Source organism: Rhincodon typus, chromosome 29 (genome assembly GCF_021869965.1).
Source record: "Rhincodon typus isolate 14 chromosome 29, sRhiTyp1.1, whole genome shotgun sequence".
Taxonomy (NCBI): domain Eukaryota; kingdom Metazoa; phylum Chordata; class Chondrichthyes; order Orectolobiformes; family Rhincodontidae; genus Rhincodon; species Rhincodon typus.
In genome coordinates, this window is record NC_063360.1 from 39,841,725 (window position 1) to 39,861,012 (window position 19,288).

General features: G+C 42.9%; 1 protein-coding gene across 2 annotated transcripts in view; it reads left to right on the forward strand.

Moving 5' to 3' along the window:
• LOC109919661 (gamma-interferon-inducible lysosomal thiol reductase-like) overlaps window positions 1–19,288 on the forward strand; it is a 53,932-nt gene that overhangs the window by 31,483 nt on the left and 3,161 nt on the right. For both annotated transcript variants that reach the window (XM_048614134.1, XM_048614135.1), the window contains 3 exons: window positions 1,138–1,233; window positions 9,066–9,218; window positions 10,360–10,428. In XM_048614134.1, the coding sequence (XP_048470091.1) occupies window positions 1,138–1,233; window positions 9,066–9,218; window positions 10,360–10,428 (318 nt within the window). The remainder of the gene's footprint in view (window positions 1–1,137; window positions 1,234–9,065; window positions 9,219–10,359; window positions 10,429–19,288) is intronic.

The following is a 19,288-nucleotide window of genomic DNA, read 5'->3' on the forward strand; positions in this document are numbered from 1 at the left end:
TGGTACGTGAGGACGAGGGGGATTCTTTTTTGGTTTTTATTGCGTGGACGGGGTGTGAGGGATGAGGGATGGTATTGTTTAGCCTTCAACATGAGCTTCTGACCTAATTTCTTTCTTATTAGCAATAAGTTATGTTCACCACCAAACCATTTCCCAACTACATTCCTGTCTCAGCTCATTTGTTGCTGAAATTCTCATATGTGCCTTTACTGTTCCAATATTTTCCTCACTTGCTTTTCACTTGGCATCCTCCATAAACTTTCGTTCATCCGAAGCTATCTTTCACCAAGTCACATTCATCCATCAGTTGTGGTGCTCGCTGGCCCAGATTGGTTCCAGGTTTGGAAATGTGTTGGGTTTAAAATTCTCATCCTTGTTTTCAGATCCTTCTCTTGCATGCCCTCCTCTGCATCCTCTCCTTTTCAAACACCAGGTCATTGGTGATGGTGTCTTTAGCTGCCTGGAGCCCAAACTTCACAAATTTACTCCCTAAACATTTTCTTGCCCTCTGTGTCACTTTTGTTCTCATGCTCTTATTCTCATTGCTCTCATCCATTCTTTACCTCCCCCTTCTCCTTCTTCTCCTTCAGAACTTAAATGTACATTTTATCCATGTTTTTGATCACAAATCTTTGAATTTCTTCATGTGACTTGGTGTCAAATTTGTTTGTAAGTCACTATGATGAATCACCTTGTTGTAATTTATGGCAGTAACCATGTTGATATGTTAACTAATGATGTTGGTAAGTTAACCAATAATGCAAGATAATTTGAAAATTGCTTTTGGTCCTATACTAAGCTGTGATTGGCTCATTCAATGCTATAAATGCCCTTTATCATAAACAGGCCTCATCCTCAATGTACCTAATTGAATCTTACATTAGTCCAAATTGAGAGTTAACTTGAAACAAGATTTAAGGACGATCTTGGAGCTTAATAACCTGCTCTTTCTCCAGCACAGTCCCTCTCCTTGCAGCTGCCAGTTGGACCTATGGTCCTGGGCTGTTTCAGGCCAAGGAGCAACATCATTCTGTTAGTGACCATCTGTTGAAACAGAGTGCATGTGCTAGAATTGATGCTGATGTGAGCAATAACTAAATTGTTCCAGTAACTGATTCTTTGTGATTTTATTCACAGACGTGTATTATGCATACTCTTCAGGATCCTGCCCGCTTCTTTCCAATCATTTTCTGTATGGAATCAGCAGAAAATGTGACTGCAGCTGCTCAGCTGGTGAGTGCCCAAGCGGTACCACGCCACTACAATTACATACAATGATACACTGCCACAACATAGAACAGTACAGCACAGTACAGGCCCTTCAGCCCACGATGTTGTGCCGAACTTTCACCCTAATCCTAAGGTCTATCTAACCTCCGCCCCTACCTTATACTATCATCCATATGCCTATCTAATAGCTGCTTAAATGCCCCTAATGAGGCCGACTCCACTACCCTCTCCAGAAATGCATTCCACACTCCTACCACTCTCTCTGAGCAAAGAACCTACCTTTGACGTCTCCCCTGTATCTACCTCCACTCACTTTAAAACTATGCCCCCTCATAATAGCTACCTCCACCCTAGGAAAAAGTCTCTGGTTGTCCACTCTACCTATACCTCTGATCATTTTGTACACCTCTATCAAGTCACCTCTCATCCTTCGTCGTTCTAAAGAGAAAAGCCCTAGCTCTCTCAACCTTTCCTCGTAAGACCTTCCCTCCATTCCAGGCAACATCCTGGTAAATCTCCTCTGCACCTTTTCCAATGCTTCCACATCTTTCCTGTAATGAGGCGCCCAGAACTGGACACAATACTCCAGATGTGGCCAAACCAGGGTTTTGTACAGCTGGAGCATAACTTCATGGCTCTTGAACTCAATCCCTCTATTAATGAAAGCTAACCCACCATATGCCTTCTTAACAACTCTATCCACCTGGGTGGCAGCTTTCAGGGAACTATGGACATGAACCCCAAGATCCCTCTGCTCTTCCACACTGCCAAGAATCTTTCCATTAACCCTGTATTCTGCTTTCAAATTTGTCCTTCCAAAATGAATCACCTCACACTTTTCAGGGCTAAACTCCATCTGCCACTTCTCAGCCCAGCTCTGCATCCTATCAGTGTCCCTTTGTAATCTAGAACAGCCCTCCGCACTATCCACAACTCGACTCACCTTCGTATCATCCGCGAACTTACTAATCCACCCTTCTACTCCTTCATCCAAATCATTTACAAAAATCACAAATAGAAGAGGACCCAGAACAGATCCTTGTGGTACACCACTCGTAACTGAGCACCATGTTGAATATTTTCCGTCCTCTACCACCCGATGTATTCTAAGGGTCAGCCAATTCTGAATCTAATCTGCCACATTTCCCACTATCCCATGCCTCTTTACTTTCTGCATGAGCCTACCATGTGGAACCTTAGCAAACTCCTTACTTAAATCCACGTATACCACATTCACTGCTCTACCTTCATCCACGTGTTTGGTCACCTCTTTAAAGAATTCAATAAGGTTTGTGAGGCATGATCTACCCCTCACAAATCCATGCTGACTATCATGAATCAAACTGTGCCTATCCAAGTGATCATAAATCCTATCTTTCAGAGCCCTTTCCAATAATTTGCCCACCACTGAAGTAAAACTAACTGGCCTGTAATTTCCGGGGTTATCCCTATTCCCTTTTTTTTGAACAAGGGAATGACGTTTGTCACTCTCTAATCTTCCAGCACTATACCCATGGACAGTGAGGACGAAAAGATCATTGCCAAAGGCCCTACGATCTCTTCCCTCGCTTCTCATAGAATCCTTGGATAAATCCTATCAGGCCCGGGGAACTTATCTATCTTCAAGTTCCTCAAAATTCCTAGTACATATTCCTTACTAACATCCACTTCCTCTAGCCTACCAGCCTGTTACACACTGTGTTCCTCTACAACTAGATCCCTCTCAGTTGTGAAGGAAAGTATTCCCTAAGGACCTGTCCTATCTCTTTCGGTTCTGTGCACAAATTCCCTTTACATTCCTTGATTGGCCCTACCCTTTCTCTGGTCATTCTCTTATTCAAACCTTGATATGACATCTCCAAAAGGTATCACTTCTGACCCTATAGTACTGACCCTCCAATCTTGCTGCGCTCCTGGAGCACCGACCATCCGACAGTGCGGCACTCCCTCAGCGCCAACCCTCTGACAGTGAGAAGCCCCCTCAGCACTGAGCCTCTTAGGAATACTGTGATACACAACTCCCCTCCTGACTCCATAAAACCTGTCCACTATCTGCAAGGTACTATTCAGGATTGTGAAGGAATACTTCCCATTTGCCTGGATGGGTGCAGCTCAAATAACACCCAAGATGCTTAGCACCTTCTGGAACAAAGAATCCCAAACAAAACCATCAACATTCACTTCCTCCACCATTGATGTACAGTGGCAATTGTGAATACCATCTAGGGTGTGCACTGCAGCAACATATCAAGCCTACATTGGTACCACCTTCCCAATTCACAACTCCTGCTACTTTTACCAGCTAAATTACCAAAGGCAGCAGATACACTCACTATTCTGATTTGGCTCAAAATCCTGCAACTCCATCCCCAATAGCATTGGAGGTATCCTACACCTCATGGTCTGTTACAGTCCAAGATGGCAGCTTACCACCAACTTCTCGAGTGCAACTAGGAACAGGCAATAAATAGAACCAGCCAGAGAATCCCCGCGGCCCATGATTTTTTTTTTAAATTACCCAATTTGGCTCATTTACATTTGTTTGAAGGCCTTAGATGTAGAGAAAAAAGGAGTGGAGTAGTCATTGGACAAATTCCAGAAGAAACCTGAAGTGCATCACATTCAATTTTATTTAAAAGCATTGTATAATCCAGTGAACATAAGAATTAGCAGTAGAGTAGGCCATTCAGCCCCTCAAGTCTGTTCGGTTATACATTAACATCTCAATTGATCTGATTGTAGCTTTAAATCTGCAATCCTGCATATCCCTGATAATCTTTTATCCCTTTGCTTAACTAGAATGGGAATGGTCACAATATTTGCAGGTTGGGAAAGGTCAAGGAATCATTTAATCACATGTATGTAAAATTGCTCTGGGAGCATATCATTCTGATCTTGTACCAAGGCAGCAGCAAACCAGTTGACTCCCTCAAGACAGACATTTGTTGGGATATCATTGAGTACAGACTGAAACTTTAAGTAGAGGCCAAGAAGAATAATAGTTTTTCTGTGAGAATGATTTCTTCCTTTATTCTCCTCTCTTCACCATGCTTTCCAACACCATTTTCTAGAACCTCTTTAATTCTTCAGGTATACTATAACATTGGATGATAATTATTTCTGACCAGTTACTTTAAGGTTGGGGTTTTTTCCAGAAAATCAAATTCTGACATTTTCAATGACATCATTAGAATGTACTGTAAGTTTTTGTCGTTTGGCTTCCCTTTCTCATTTCAAAGATTTATGCTTTGAGCTTCTAGGTGGTTAGTGTACTTCCTGATCCAATACCATATTAACCAGTTGTTCACACCACTTCTGGTTGTGGAAGGTGAAAACTGGAAATTAGTGATCTTCCTAACACAGAATGACAAATTTATTATTGTGCAGAAGGGGATCATTCTGCCTATTGCACCTGCACCTGCGCCAGCTCTATTATCTAGTCTAGTTTTTATCTAATGTCAATCTTCTGCTTTTCCTCCATATCCCTGCGCACCATCACTATTCTAAAAAAACTGTTCAACGCCTTCTTGAATGTCCCAATTGAATCTGCCTTCACCACACTAAGGACTCTCATCAACTGTTAGAGATGCACCATAGAAAGCATACTATCCGAGTGCATAATGGCCTGGCACAGCAATTGCTCTTCCCAGGACATAAGAAACTACAGAAGGTTGTGTGCCCTGCCCAGTCCAGCTCAGCCCAGACCATCATGGAAGCCAACCTTCTGTCTATGGACTACATCTACGCAGCTCATTACCACAGAAAGGCTGCCAACATCATGAAAGAGTCTATTGCCACCATTCTGCCTCCACCCCTCCCCCCACCTCCTTTATCTGCAGCTCCCCCTAACCCCACAATATCCAGTGCTGAAGAAGGGTAATGCCCAAAACGTTGACTGCTCCTTTCCACCAGATGCTGCCTGGCTTGCTGTGTTCTTCCAGCCGCCTGTTTATCTACCTTGGATTCCAGCATCTGCAGTTTTTATTTGTCTGTAACATCATGAAAGACCCCTCCCATCCTGGTAATGATCTCCTACAAACTCTTCCGTCAGGCAGAAGAAGCCAAAAGGTGAACACACACACCAATAGGTTCAAGAACAGCTTCTTCCCTGCCGTTATTAGACTGATGAATGGACTCTCTAACTTCAAATAACATTGATCTTCCTCATATTGATCTTGCTTTGTGCACCTCCTGTGCAGTGTAACTTTGTATGCCTCGCTCTTTCTAAGCACCCGATGATCTTGTATGTCCCTGTTTGCTATGATCTGCTTGTACTACTTGTAAAGCTGTACTTAGGTGCATGTGACTATAATAAATCAAATCAAAACACTTCCAGGCAGCACATTCTATACCATAACAATCCGCTTTGTGAAAAAGTATTTTCTCATATTACCCTTGCTTCGCTTGCACATCACTTTAAAGCTTTACCCTCTCACTCTTGTTTCTTCTACAAGCAAAAACTGCTTCTCCCTGTCTACTCTGTCCAGCTGTTGATGATTTTGAGAACCTCAATCAGATTTCCTCTCAGCTGCCTTCTCTCCAGAGAGAACAGTCCAAACTTCTTCAATCTATCATCACTGATGTTTCTCATTCCTGAACTATTCTTGTAAATTGCTTCTGCACTGTCTTCAATTCATTTGCATTTTTCCTATAACGTGGTGCCCATGACTGTATTCAGAGCTCCAGCTGAGGTCTAACAAGTGTCACCTCCCTGCTGTGTGTCCAATGCCCCAATTTAATAAAGTTAAGAACACTGCTTTATTAACTCTTCTCAACACCTGTCCAGCCACTCTCTATGACTTGTGCACATATTTACCCAGGTTCCTCTGCTCTTACACCCACTTTAGAACAGTAACCTGTATTTTATATTGTCTCTCCAGGTTCTTCCGACCAAAATGCATTACCTCGCACGTTTCTCCTTTGAATCTCAACTGTGAACTATCTGCCCACTTCCCCCAACTTGTCAACATCCTTTTGGAGTTCCATATGTGTCTTCCTCACACTTTATAATTCTTCCATATTTCGTGTCATCTGCAGCCTTGGAAATTGTCCCCAGCACACCAATATCCAGATTGTTAATATATATTCAGTATTTAGAAAGGACAGGCAAAAAGGAAAAGATGGTGGAGTGGAATTGCTGTTTAAAGAGGAAATTAACACAATAGTGAGAAAGGATATTAGCTCTGACAATGTGGAGTCTGTATGGGTAGAGTTGAAAAATATCAAGGGGCAAAAAAAATTAGTGGGTGTCAAGTATAGACCCCCAAACTGCACAGTGGTGATGTTGGGAATGGCATTAAATAGGAGATTAGAGATGCATGTGATAAGGAAATATTGGTGATCATGGGTGATTTTTATCTGCACACAGATTGGGCAAATCAAATTAGCCACAATGCCGTAGAGGAGGAATTCCTGGAATGTATACGGGATGGCTTTCTTGACCATTATATAGAGGAACCAACTAGACAGCAGGCCATCTTAGATTGGGAACTATGTAATGAGAAGGGAATCATTGCCGATCTAGCTGTGTGAGACCCCTTGGGGAAGAGCGATCATAACATGATAGAATTTTTTATCAAGATGAAGAGTGAGGTAGTTGATTCATAGATGAGGGTGCTGAATCTTAATAAAGGAAACTATGAAGATATGAGTGAGTTACCTTTATAGATTGGGGGAGAATTACTTAAAGGGATAACAGTGGAAAGGCAATAGCAAACACTCAAAGAATGCATGGGGGAACCGCAACAACTTTTATTCCTGTGTGGCACAAAAGCAAAATGGGTAAGAGGGCAAATCCATGGCTTACAAAGGAAATTAGAGAAAGTATTCAATCCAAGGAAGAAGCATACAAATTGGCCAAGAGAAATAATATGTCTGAGGATTGGGAGCAGTTTAGAATTCAGGAAAGAAGGACCTAGGGATTGATTAAGAAGAGGAAAATACAGTGCGACAGTAAGCTTGCAGCGAACATAAAGACTGACACTAAGTGTTTCTATAGATATGTGAAGAGAAAGAGATTGGCGAAGACAAATGTAGGTCCCCCACAGACAGAAACAGGGGAACGTATAATAGGGGATAAAGAAATGGCTGAGCAACTGAATACCAATTTTGATTCTGCTTTCACAAATCAGATACCAGAAATGTTGGAGAATGCAAGATTTAGTGAGAGGGAAGAACTGAGGGTGATCAATATTAGTAGAGAAATGGTGCTGGGAAAATTGATGGGATTGAAGGTGGATAGATCCCCAGGGCCTGATAATCTACATCCCATGGCACTTAAGGAAGTGGCTGTAGAAATAGTGGACGCATTGGTGGTCATCTTCTGGGATTCTATAGACTCTGGAACGTCCCTGCAGATTGGAGGGTGGCTAATGTCACTCTAATATTCAAAACGGGAGGTAGAGAGAAAACAGGGAATTATATACAAGTAAGCCTAACATCGGTAGACGGGAAAATTCTCCAATCCATTATCAAGGACTTTATAGCGCAGCATTTAGAAAGCAGTGGTACGTTCAGACAGTCAGTATAGATTTATGAAGGGGCAATCATGCTTCACAAATCTGTTGGAATTCTATGAGGATGTAAATAGTAGAGTTGACAAGGGGGAGCCAGTCAATGTGGTTAAGGTTGGGTGAATGGGCAAATCAATGGCAGATGCAATATAATTTGGATAAATGTGAGGTTATTCACTTTGGAAGCAAAAACAAGAAGGCAGATCACTACCTGAATGGCTGTAAATTGGGAGAGGGGAGTGTGCAGTGGGACCTGGGTGTCCTTGTTCACCAGGTGCTGAAGGTAAGCATGCAGGTGCAGCAGGCGATAAAGAAGGTAAATGGTATGTTGGGATAACAAGGTGTGGATCTGGATGAACACAGCAGGCCAAGCAGCATCAGAGGAGCAGGAAAGCTGATGTTTCGGGCCTAGACCCTTCTTGGTGGTCGGGGTTGGGGTCATGATCAAGGGGGCGGTAGGAGGAGGCGTTGGAGAGCTGGCGTCTGGCCTTGGCGATGTAGAGGTCAGTGCGCCATACTACAACTGTGCCTCCCTTGTCCGTGGGTTTTATGGTGAGGTTGGGATTGGAGCGGAGGCCTGCACGTTCTGTGGGGGAGAGGTTGGAGTGATGAGAGGGGTGGAGAGTTTGAGGCGATTGATGTCACGATGGCAAATTATTTATTTAATACCTGCACCTGTAAATCCCCTTTCTGATCTCTGATATGCCATATTCTTCCTTTAACCACTTCCTTACTATTTATATGCCTAGAAAAAACTTTGGGACTTCCCTTTATGTTACCTGATAGTCTTTTCTCAGAATTCTTATTCTTACTGTATTTTCAGTTGTATTTTTGGCCTTATACCTGTCATAAGCACATATTTTCTTTCTAATGTTGTTTCTATCTCCTTTGTCATCCAGGCAACTTTAGATTTCTTTGTCCTAGCTTTTCCATTCAATGTAATATACCTTGACCATACCTGAACCATTTAGTCCTTGAAGGTGGCCCGATTATTCAGTTCCTGATCTTCCCATCAACCACTTATTCCAATCAATCCTGCTCAATTTTGTTGTAGCCCCATTGAACAGAAGTCAATTTGTCTGAGAATTTCTGAATTTCTGAAGAAGGGTCCAGACCCGAAACGTCAGCTTACCTGCTCCTCTGATGCTGCTTTGCCTGCTGTGTTCATCCAGCTCTACACCTTGTTATCTCTTGTCCGAGAATGAGGCCTGGTTTACAAACTCCTCGGGGTCTCTCTGGGATAACATTGTGAAGAAAAACTGATATGTTTTGACTTTGCAGCGTATGTTCAAAGTTATAACTCTGCCTTTTTGATCTCTGCAGTGCCTCCAGGTCTATGAGCCCTTACTGCCTTGGGCCAACATTGAAAACTGTGTCAATGGTGATCTCGGGAATAAACTGATGCATCACAATTCAGAACTAACGAGAGCACTTAATCCACCCCATGACTATGTTCCATGGATCCTGGTCAATGGAGTAAGTTGGAAGGATGCTTCCTATTGTATTATTGTTTAGATTCTAGAGAAGGCAGGCAGTGTGCCCTTGGTGCATGAAATCACCTCATGTGCCGTTCTGATCTCAAGGTCTTCAGTCGCGCTGTCTGAGGTGCGTGTTTAGTTTGTGTGTCTAATATACATGATCTATTCGGTATAAGCAATTAGAAATAATGTATTACCTCAACAAGGCTCATAATTTGTTAAAAGTTGTCATCTAACACTTATCAGGACATTTTGATAGAAATATTAGTTCAAGGGTTAAATAAACAATTATACTAATGAAAGGAGAGTGCTGATTTGTTGTGCCAGTGGACTCTGATCGGTAGATTTGTTACCATGGAGAATCTAATCATTAATGCTGATTGACTGTTAACAGGCTTTGTTTATATTTTGAACCAGGCATGTTGAATCTGATTAGTCAGAACATTGTCCTACGAAATGTACCAGAAAAGGGCTGTCACCTGTAGTGTGGGTTTGAAACAGGCACTGTGTGTGTACACCTTCTTTCTGTCTGGAAGGAACAGGCCCTGTGTACGAATATGTGTAGCTTCCAGTGAACACAAACGCACTGCACTGTGAACCTGATTGGCAACCGGTTTCAGATTGCCAATGTAATTCTTCATACATTTAGGATTATCCAGCAAATATTCCAATTGTAGAATCATACCCAATGTTGACACTGTGTTGTGTGAGGTTTGCAAGTACGTGATGGTTGGGTACAGTCAGGACCTTGTTTATTGTGAATGGCCAAAAGGATGTGCTATTTGATGTAATCTGACAGTCTTTGTGACATGTGTACCTGATATCACACCAGCACTGAAATTTGTATCCCCCATTTCTGATAGGCAGACATCTGTAGCAACGTGAGTGGTGTTTGCTGTGAACAAAATACTGCCATCAAGCCTATTCTTCCCATCAAAAGCACTAGTCACTGGTAATTCCAGGCTTCCTTATACAAACCACCTTCACTCAGTCCCCTCCATCCTCTACATTCCAGTCTTGCTACCCCAAATGCCCCTTGCTTCTGGCCACACATGATTCTGAAAATAATTTACATTTTTTCATTGAGTTCTGTTTTGAATATTCTGTTATTGCTGTTCAAATTCCAATCTCTTTTACAGAAACACACTGAAGATTTGGAGGATGAGGCTGTGAATTCGCTCTTCAATCTCATTTGCAACACTTATACGGTGAGAGGCCCATATCTAACTTCCTGAAGTTCATGATGTGGAGGTGCTGGTGTCGGACTGGGGCGGACAAGGTCCGAAATAACATGACACCAGGTCCAACAGGTGTATTTGAAAACCCAAGCTCTCGGAGCCTCAGTCCTTCTTCAGGTGTTAGTGAGAGAGGTAGTATTGGACACAGAATTTTTAAGTAAAAGATCAAAGGTTCCACACCATTGATGAGGATGCACTAAACAAACCCAAGATGCTGTTAAAGTTTTAATCAGTTAGAAGGTTTTAATTGATTAATATGTATATGCAAATCCCCGAATTCCTTTCAAGTCACAGTCCTGAGAGAAATAAAGGTCTTATCAGTGTAAAGAAGAGGTCATGTTTTATGTCAGAAAATGCATGTTAGGTGTGAGACCTTGTTTAGAATCTGTTTGTGTTTTGGTTTGGAGTCAGACTGGTTGTATTTCTCAAGTAGGAATTAATAAAATGCCACATTGTCTTTAAATCATGTGCTTTTTGAACAAAATAGAATGTATCTGCAAATACAAATTCACCCCATAGATTCATGTGTTTGTGTGAGTGAGAGGGGGGAGAGAAAGTGTGTGTATGTGTGAGAGAGATAGTGGGGTGGGGTCATCTGTACAGCGACATGAACCCAAGATCCTGGTTGATGCTGTCCTCACGGGCACTGAACTTGGCTATCAGCCTTTGTTCGATGACTCTGCGTTGTCTATCCCGAAGCCCACCTTGGAAGATGTTTACCCGTCAATCTGAGACCGATTGTCCTTGACCTCTGAACTGTTCCCCCACTGGGTGGGAGCATCCCTGTTTGGGGACTCATGGTGTGGAATCACTAAGATAACGACAGAGTGATATCAGCAAGTTTCATCCCACCGCGGGCTACTCTTTAGAGTCCGTCTCATTCTTGGACACATGTATCTCCTTCAGGAATGGACACCTCAGTACATCACAAGTCCATGGATAACCTCACACTGCTGCATTTCTCTAGCTTTCACCTGCAACATATTAAAACAGCCCTACACATACACAGATTCTGTTTGGATGAGGAGGAATGAGACAGATACCTGAAGGTTTTGAAGGACGCCCTCATACAAACAGGACACAATGCTCAGCTCATTGATCGCCAGTTTCAATGTGCCACAGTGAAAAACCGGAATGACCTCCTCAGAAGATGGGGACACAATACGTCCGATAGGGTGCCCTTCATTGTCCAGTACTTCACTGGAGCGGAGAAACTACGCCATGTTCTTCACAGCCTTCAACACGTTATCGATGACGATGAGCAAATTGCCAAGATCTTCACCACGCCTCCACTTCTCACCTTCAAACAACTGCCAAACCTTAAACAGACCATCGTTCGCAGCAAACTACCCAACCGGACAACATCGGCCACAACATCACACAACCCTGTCATGGCAACCTCTGCAAGACATATCAGACCATCAACATGGACACTACCATCACATGTGGGAACACCACCCACCACATACACGACAGATACTCGTGACTTGGCCAACATTGTCTATCTCATATGCTCCAGGTAAGGATGCCCTGAGGCATGGTACATTGGTGAGACCATGCAGACACTAATACAACAGATGAATGGACAGTGCCCAACAATCACCAAACAGGGATGTTCCCTTCCAGTCGGGGAATACTTCAGAGGTCAAGGACATTTGGCCTTGGATCTTCGGGTAATTGTCCCCCAAAGAGGATTTCGGGATACATAACAATGCAGAGTTGCCGAGCAGAGGCTGATAGTCAAGTTCAGTCCCCATGAGAACAGCATCAACCCGGATCTTGGGTTCATGTCGCACTACAGGTGACCCCACCACACTATACGCTGTCACGCATACACATACTCACTCACACATGCGCACGTACACACATACATACGTTCTCTCCCCTCTTGCCTGCTCTCTTGCCCCCTAGCCTGCTGTCTCCTCCCGCACGCACGCATGAATCTATGGGGTGAATTTATATTTTCACATACATTTTATTTTATTCAAAAAGCACACAATTTATAGACAGTCAGTCAATGTGGCATTTCGTAGATTCCTACTTTAGAAATACAACCAGTCTGACTCCAAGGTAAAACACAAACAGATTCTAAACCAGGCTTCACACCTAACATGCATTGTCTGACCTAAAATGTCACTTTTTCTTTACAATAGTAAAACATTTGGTTCTCTCAGGACCGTGATTTTAAAGGAATTCGAGGATTTACATACACATATTAATCAATTAAAACCTTCTAACTTATTAAAGGTTTAACAGCATCTTAGGTTTGTTTAATACATCCTCATCAGTGATGTGACCCTTTGATCTTTTACTTATAAATTCTGTGTCTGATACTCTCTCACTAACACCTGACGAAGGACTGAGGCTCCGAAAGTTTGAATTTTCAAGTAAACTTGTTGGACTATTACCTGGTGTTGTGTGATGTCTGTTCTTGAAGTTCAGTGATTTTACAGATGTCTGATATGCTGCTTCCCTCTAGTCAGTGCAAACGCTGAGTGCTGCCCGAAGAATTTTGAGGTTTTGTGCAAATGACAAATTTAATCAAACTTGACTTCATAGAATCATAGAATATTCATAATACAGGAGGAGGCCATTCATCCTTTTGTGTTCTTTAATTTGAGTTGATTTATTATAGTCATGTTTACATAAGTACAGTGAAAAGCTTTGCGAGCAGTACAGGCAGATCACAACAAGCAAGTACATAAAGATGTTTAGACAGAGTGAGGCATACAGGTTACACTGCATAGGAGGTGCGCGAAGCAAGATCAACATTAGCAAAATTCACATTATTTGAAGTTAGATTGTCCATTCATCAGTCTAATAATGGCAGGGAAGAAGCTGTTCTTGAACCTGCTGGTGCATGTGTTCAAGTTTCGGCATCTTCTGCCTGACGGAAGAGTTTATGCGAACATTTGAATGTGTGAATTTGGAGCACGGGTCAGCCATTTGACCTCTTGAGTCTTCTCTGCCAATTATTAAGATTGTAAACTTCAACTCCACATATCTGTCAATTCTCCCCTGTACCCCAAATAACCTTTCATCCCTTGCTTATCAAAAATCTGTTCATTTCTACTTCCATCACCTTACAGGAAATTTCCAAAGACTCTCAATACTCTGAGAGAAAAATATTCTCATCCCTGTCTTAATTGAGCAATCCCTGGTTTAATAGTGACCCCTTGTTCTAGAGTGTCCCACAAGAGGAAACATCCTCTCTAAATCCAATCTGCAGAGAATATTCATGATCTGATACATTTCAATCTAATTACCTCTCACTCCTGTAAACTCTTATGGTTGCAGGTTAAGCCTGTCCAGCCTTTCCTCATAAGACAACCCACTCTTTCCAAGTATTAGCCCTGTATCATTTTCTGAACTGCCATCTTTTCTTGAATAAGGTAACTAATATTGCACATAGTATTTCAGTTGTGGTCTCACTAGTGCTCTGTGTAACTGAAGCATAACCCCCTACTTTTGTATTCCATTTCCCTCACAAATTATAACATTTTATTAGTTTTTCTAATTACTTGCTGTTCCTGCACACTTAACTTTTACAATGTATGCACAAGGACACCCAGATTCCTCTGCATCTCAGAGCTTAAAGATTTAAAAAGGACCTGAGGGGTAACTTCTTCATGCAGAGGGTGGTGCATGTATGGAATGAGCTGTCAGAGGAAGTGGTGGAAGCTGGTACAATTACAACATTTAAAAGGTATCTGGATGGGTATATGGATAGGAAGGGGTTAGATGGGTATGGGCCAAATGGGACTAGATTAATTTAGGATATCTGGTCAGTTGGACCAAAGGGTTTGTTTTCATGCTGAATAACTCTATGACTCAATGACTCTGCGATATCTCATCCCCTAGTTAATATGCTTTATTCTATTCATCCTACTAAAATTAATGATTTCTCATTTTCCCACATTATACTCCACTTGCCATACCTTTATCCAACAAACCTATTTATACTCCTTTCTAACTTCCTTGTGTCTTATTTTTAACTTGCTTTTCTACTTGTTATTGTGACATCAGGAAATTTAGCAACCATCAGGGGGTTTCTTATGATTGGCACTTAAAGAATGATTTTCCTCATGTCACTATTGCTTCTTTGTCAATCACCTTAAACTGATATCCTCTGGTTCTTAATCCTCTGCTGAATGAAATTGTTTCTTTATCTACTCTGCCCAGACCCCTCATTATTGAACATCTCTGTTCAATCTTCTCTCAACCCTTTCTCTAAGGACAAAAAGCCCCAGCTTTACTGATCTATCCAAATATCTGAAATCCCTGATCACCTGAAGCCATTTAGAAGAAACAATGATGTGGTAGTCATGTGACTGGATTAGTAATCCAGAGGCCTAGGCTGTAATTTTCTGGGCATATGTATTTGAAAACAGAGTTAACGTTTCAGGTCTGGTGACCCTTCCTCAGAACTGAACAATGAATGGAAGGTTGGCTTGTGCGATTGGCTGGGCTGTGTTCACATCTCTCTGTAGTTTCTTATAGTCCTGGGCAGACCAGTTGCTGTATCAAACCGTAATGCATCCAATAGAATGCTTTCTATGATCAGAGGTATAGGTAGAGTGGACAGCCAGAGACTTTTTCCTAGGGTGGAGGTAGCTATTATGAGGGGGCATAGTTTTAAAGTGAGTGGAGGTAGGTACAGGGGAGACGTCAGAGGTAAGTTCTTTACTCAGAGAGTGGTAGGGGCGTGGAATGCATTGCCGGAGAGGGTAGTGGAGTCGGTCTCATTAGGGGCATGTAAGCGGCTATTAGATAGGCATATGGATGATAGGATAAGGTAGGGGTGGAGGTTAGATAGACCTTAGGTTTAGAGTAAAAGTTCGGCACAACATCGTGGACCAAAGGGCCTGTACTGTGCTGTACTGTTCTATGTTCTATGGTGCATCTATGCTCGAGTTTGCACGTTCTCCTTGTGTCTGTGTGGTTTTCCTTCGGGTGCTCCAGTTTCCTCCTGCTGTCCAAAGATGTGCAGGGTAGGCGTATTGTCCATGTTAAATTTCCCTTATTGTCTAGGCGTGTGCAGCTTAGGTGGATTAGCCATGGGAATTGCAGCACGATAAGAGAAGAGAGTGGGTCTGCGTGGGTTGCTTTTCAGAGGGTAGGTGTGGACTCAATGGGCTGAAATACCTGCTTCCACACTAGGGATTCTATCTATAAAAATGGTAAGAGTCTTTACGGATAGGCTAAATTTCCTTAGCCTCCTAAGGAAGTAAAGGCGTTGTTGTGCTTTCTTGACTGTCACATCAATGTGGGTAGGCCAGGACAGATGGTTGGTGGTCATCACTCCTAGGAACTTGTTGGTCTCAACCATCTCCAGTTCATCACCAATGATGTAGATGGGCATGCACTCCACCTTATTTCCTGAAGTCAATGACCAGCTCTGGTTACCTGGTAGATGGTTAAATCTGCATTCAACAAAAATCTGGAATTAAGAGCTGGCCCAATGGTGGCTGTGTTACCTTACCATTGTCATAAGGGGAGGCAATGGCCTAGTGCTATTATTGCTGGACTGTTAATCCAGAGACCAAGATAACGTTCGGAGTTCAATTCCTGCCACGGCAGATGGTGAAATTTGAATTTAATAAAAACAATCTGGAATTAAGAATCTAATGATGACCACGAATCTGTTGCTGATTTATCGGAAAAACCCATCTGGTTAATTTACGTCCTTTAGGGAAGGAAATTGTCGTCTTTACCTGGTCTGGTATACATGTGACTCCAGACCCACAACAATGTGGCTGACTCTTAACTGCCCGATGGGCAATAAATGCTGCCAAAAAGCAACACCTCATCCTGTAAATTAATTTTTTATAAAGCCACTCCCATTCTTTAATCATAGAATTCCTACAGTGTGGAAATAGGCCATTCAGCCCAACAAGTCCACACGACCCTCAGAGCATCCCACCCAGACCCAGCCCCCTAATCTACACATCCCTGAACACTATGGGGCAATTTCCAGCAGCCAATCCACCTAGCCTGCACATCTTTGGACTGTGGGAGGATACCCATGCAGACATGAGGAGGATGTGCAAACTTTGCACAGTTGCTCCAGGGGTGGAATTGAACCCGAGTTCTTGGAAATGCGAGGCATTAGTTCTAACCACTGAGCCATTGTGCTGACCCTTTAGGGAAGGACATTTGTCATCTTTACTTGGTCTGACCTACTTGTGGCTGTAGACACACAGCAAAGTGACAGACTCTTAATTGCCCTCTGAAATGGCTGAGCAAATCGCTCAGTTTCAGGGCAGTTGAGGATGGTCATTAAATTTTGGCCTAGCCATAGATGCCCACATCTCTTGAGAAAAATAAAAATAATTATTGCGAATCTTTTCTGCATACTAGGGGAAACAATGGCCTCGTGGTATTATCGCTAGACTATTAATCCAGAAACAAAAACAGAAATTGCTGGAAAAGCTCAGCAGGTCTGGCAGCATCTGTGAAGAAAAATCAGAGTTAAATTTCAGGTCTGGTGACCCTTCCTCCGAACTACAGACCATTCTGAGCTTTTCTAGCAACTTCTATTTTTGTTCCTGATTTTACAGCATCCGCAGTTCTTTTGGTTTTTATTAATTCAGAAACTCAGCTAATGTCCTGGAAACCCGGGTTCAAATCCTGCCGTGGCAGATGGTGGAATTTGAGTTCAATAAAGCATCTGGAATTAAGGGTCTAATGATAACCCGATCTGCCCCTTATGGCTTTATAAACCTTTACAAGGTCACCCCTCAGCCTCCAACACTCCAGGGAAAATAGCCCCAGCCTATTCAGCCTCTCCCCATAACTCATACCCTCTAACTCTGACAACATCCTTGTAAATCTTCTCTGCGTCTTTTCAAGTTTAATAACTTGCTTTGGTAATATATTACTGTTCCTTCACTGTCGTTGGGTCAAAATCCTGGAATTCTGGCCCTAAGAGCATTGTGGGTGTACATACAGCACGTGGACTGTAGCAGTTCACAAAGGCAGCTCACCACCAACTTTTGAAGGACAACTAGGAACAGATAATAAATGCTGGCCCAGCCAGCAACACCCATATCCCATAAGTGGATTAAAAAAGGTACACCTTTTAAAAATTATTCTGCTTTTACATTATGATTGCTAAAGTGAGGGACCTCCATCTGTCTCCTTGTTGCTCACCTTCTTCTCTGTATCTCTTCATAGTCCCTTCATGTCCTCCTCAGAGTCTGCGTTTCCACTAGCTTCATATTGTCAATGAACTTAGATACATTCTCATTTGACTCTTTGTCCGAGTCATAAATATCAACAATAAATAGCTGAGGTCCTTTGGCCTTTCTTCAGGCTTGGGCTGTCATGTAGCAAGTAATATCTGCACCAACAAAAGCCAGGCAATGACCATCTCCAACACAAGACCATCTAACCTTAGGAAGAACGTGAAGAATTTAGAGAATTCTGAAGAAGGGTCCTGACCTGAAATGTCAGCTTACCTGCTCCTCTGATGCTGCTTGGCCTGCTGTGTTCATCCGGCTCTACACTTTGTTATCTCAGATTCTCCAGCATCGGCAGTTCCAACTATCTCAGACTTTAGAGAAGTTCTTTTTAATTCACTCACAGAATGAGGGCACTTTCTGCGGTTGCAGGGAAAGGTGCCAGGTATGGTGACGTTAGTGGGGAGTGTGAAGCGGATGAGGGAGTCGTGGAGGGAACTGTCCCTATGAAAGGCAGATGTAGGTGGGGAGAGAAATATCTCTTTGGTTGTGGGGTTGGATTGTAGGTGGCAGAAGTGGCGGAGAATGATACACTGGATGCAGAGGTTGGTGGGGTGATATGTGAGGACAAGGGGGATTCTGTCTTTATTTTTGCTGGGGGGAAGGGGTATGAGGGCAGAAGTGTAGGAAATGCGAGAGATGCAGTTGAGGGCATTTTCGATCACCGGAGGGGAGACATTATGGTCCTGGAAATAGGAGGTCATCTGGGATATTCCATACAGGATTCCCAGCCTCTGACCTGCTGTTGTAGCCATTGTATTTATACAGCTAATACAATTCAGTTTTTGGTCAATTGGTAATCCCTGGTATGTTACAGGTCAAGGATTTGGTGATGGCCATGCCATTGGATGTCAATGGGTAGTGGTTAGATGGTCTTGTGTTGGAAATGGTCATTGCCTGGCTTTTGTTGGTGCAATTATTACTTGCTACATGACAGCCCAAGCCTGGATATTGTCCAGATCTTGTTGCATTTCAACATTGACTGCTTTAGTACATGAGGAGTTGCAAATGGTGCTGAACATTATGCAATCATTGGTGAACATCCCAATTTTTGACCTTTATGATGGAGGGAAGGTCATTGATGACGCAGCTGAAGATGGTTGAATCGGAGACTCATTGAATAGACACATGGAATCCCTACAGTGCAGAAAGAGGCCATTTGGCCTATCAAGTCTATGCCAACCCTCCAAAGTACATCCCACCCAGGCCCAACCCCCACCCTATCCTCACAACACTGCATTTTTCATGGCTAACACCCTTAGCCTGCACATCCCTGGACACTATGGAGCAATTTTTATCATGGTCAATCCACCTCACCTGCACATTTATGGACTGAGAGGAAATCGGGGCACCTGGTGAAATGCATGCAGACACTGAGAGAATATGGAAACTCCACATAAGCAGTCACCCAAACTGGAATCGAACCATGGTCCCTGATACTGTGAGGCAGCAGTGCTAACCACTGTGCCACAGTGCAGCCCATCACTGGAGCAAAGACAACTGACGTCCAACAACCTCAACAATCTTTCTATACAACAAGGTGCAGGGCTGGATGAACACAGCAGGCCAAGCAGCATCATAGGAGCAGA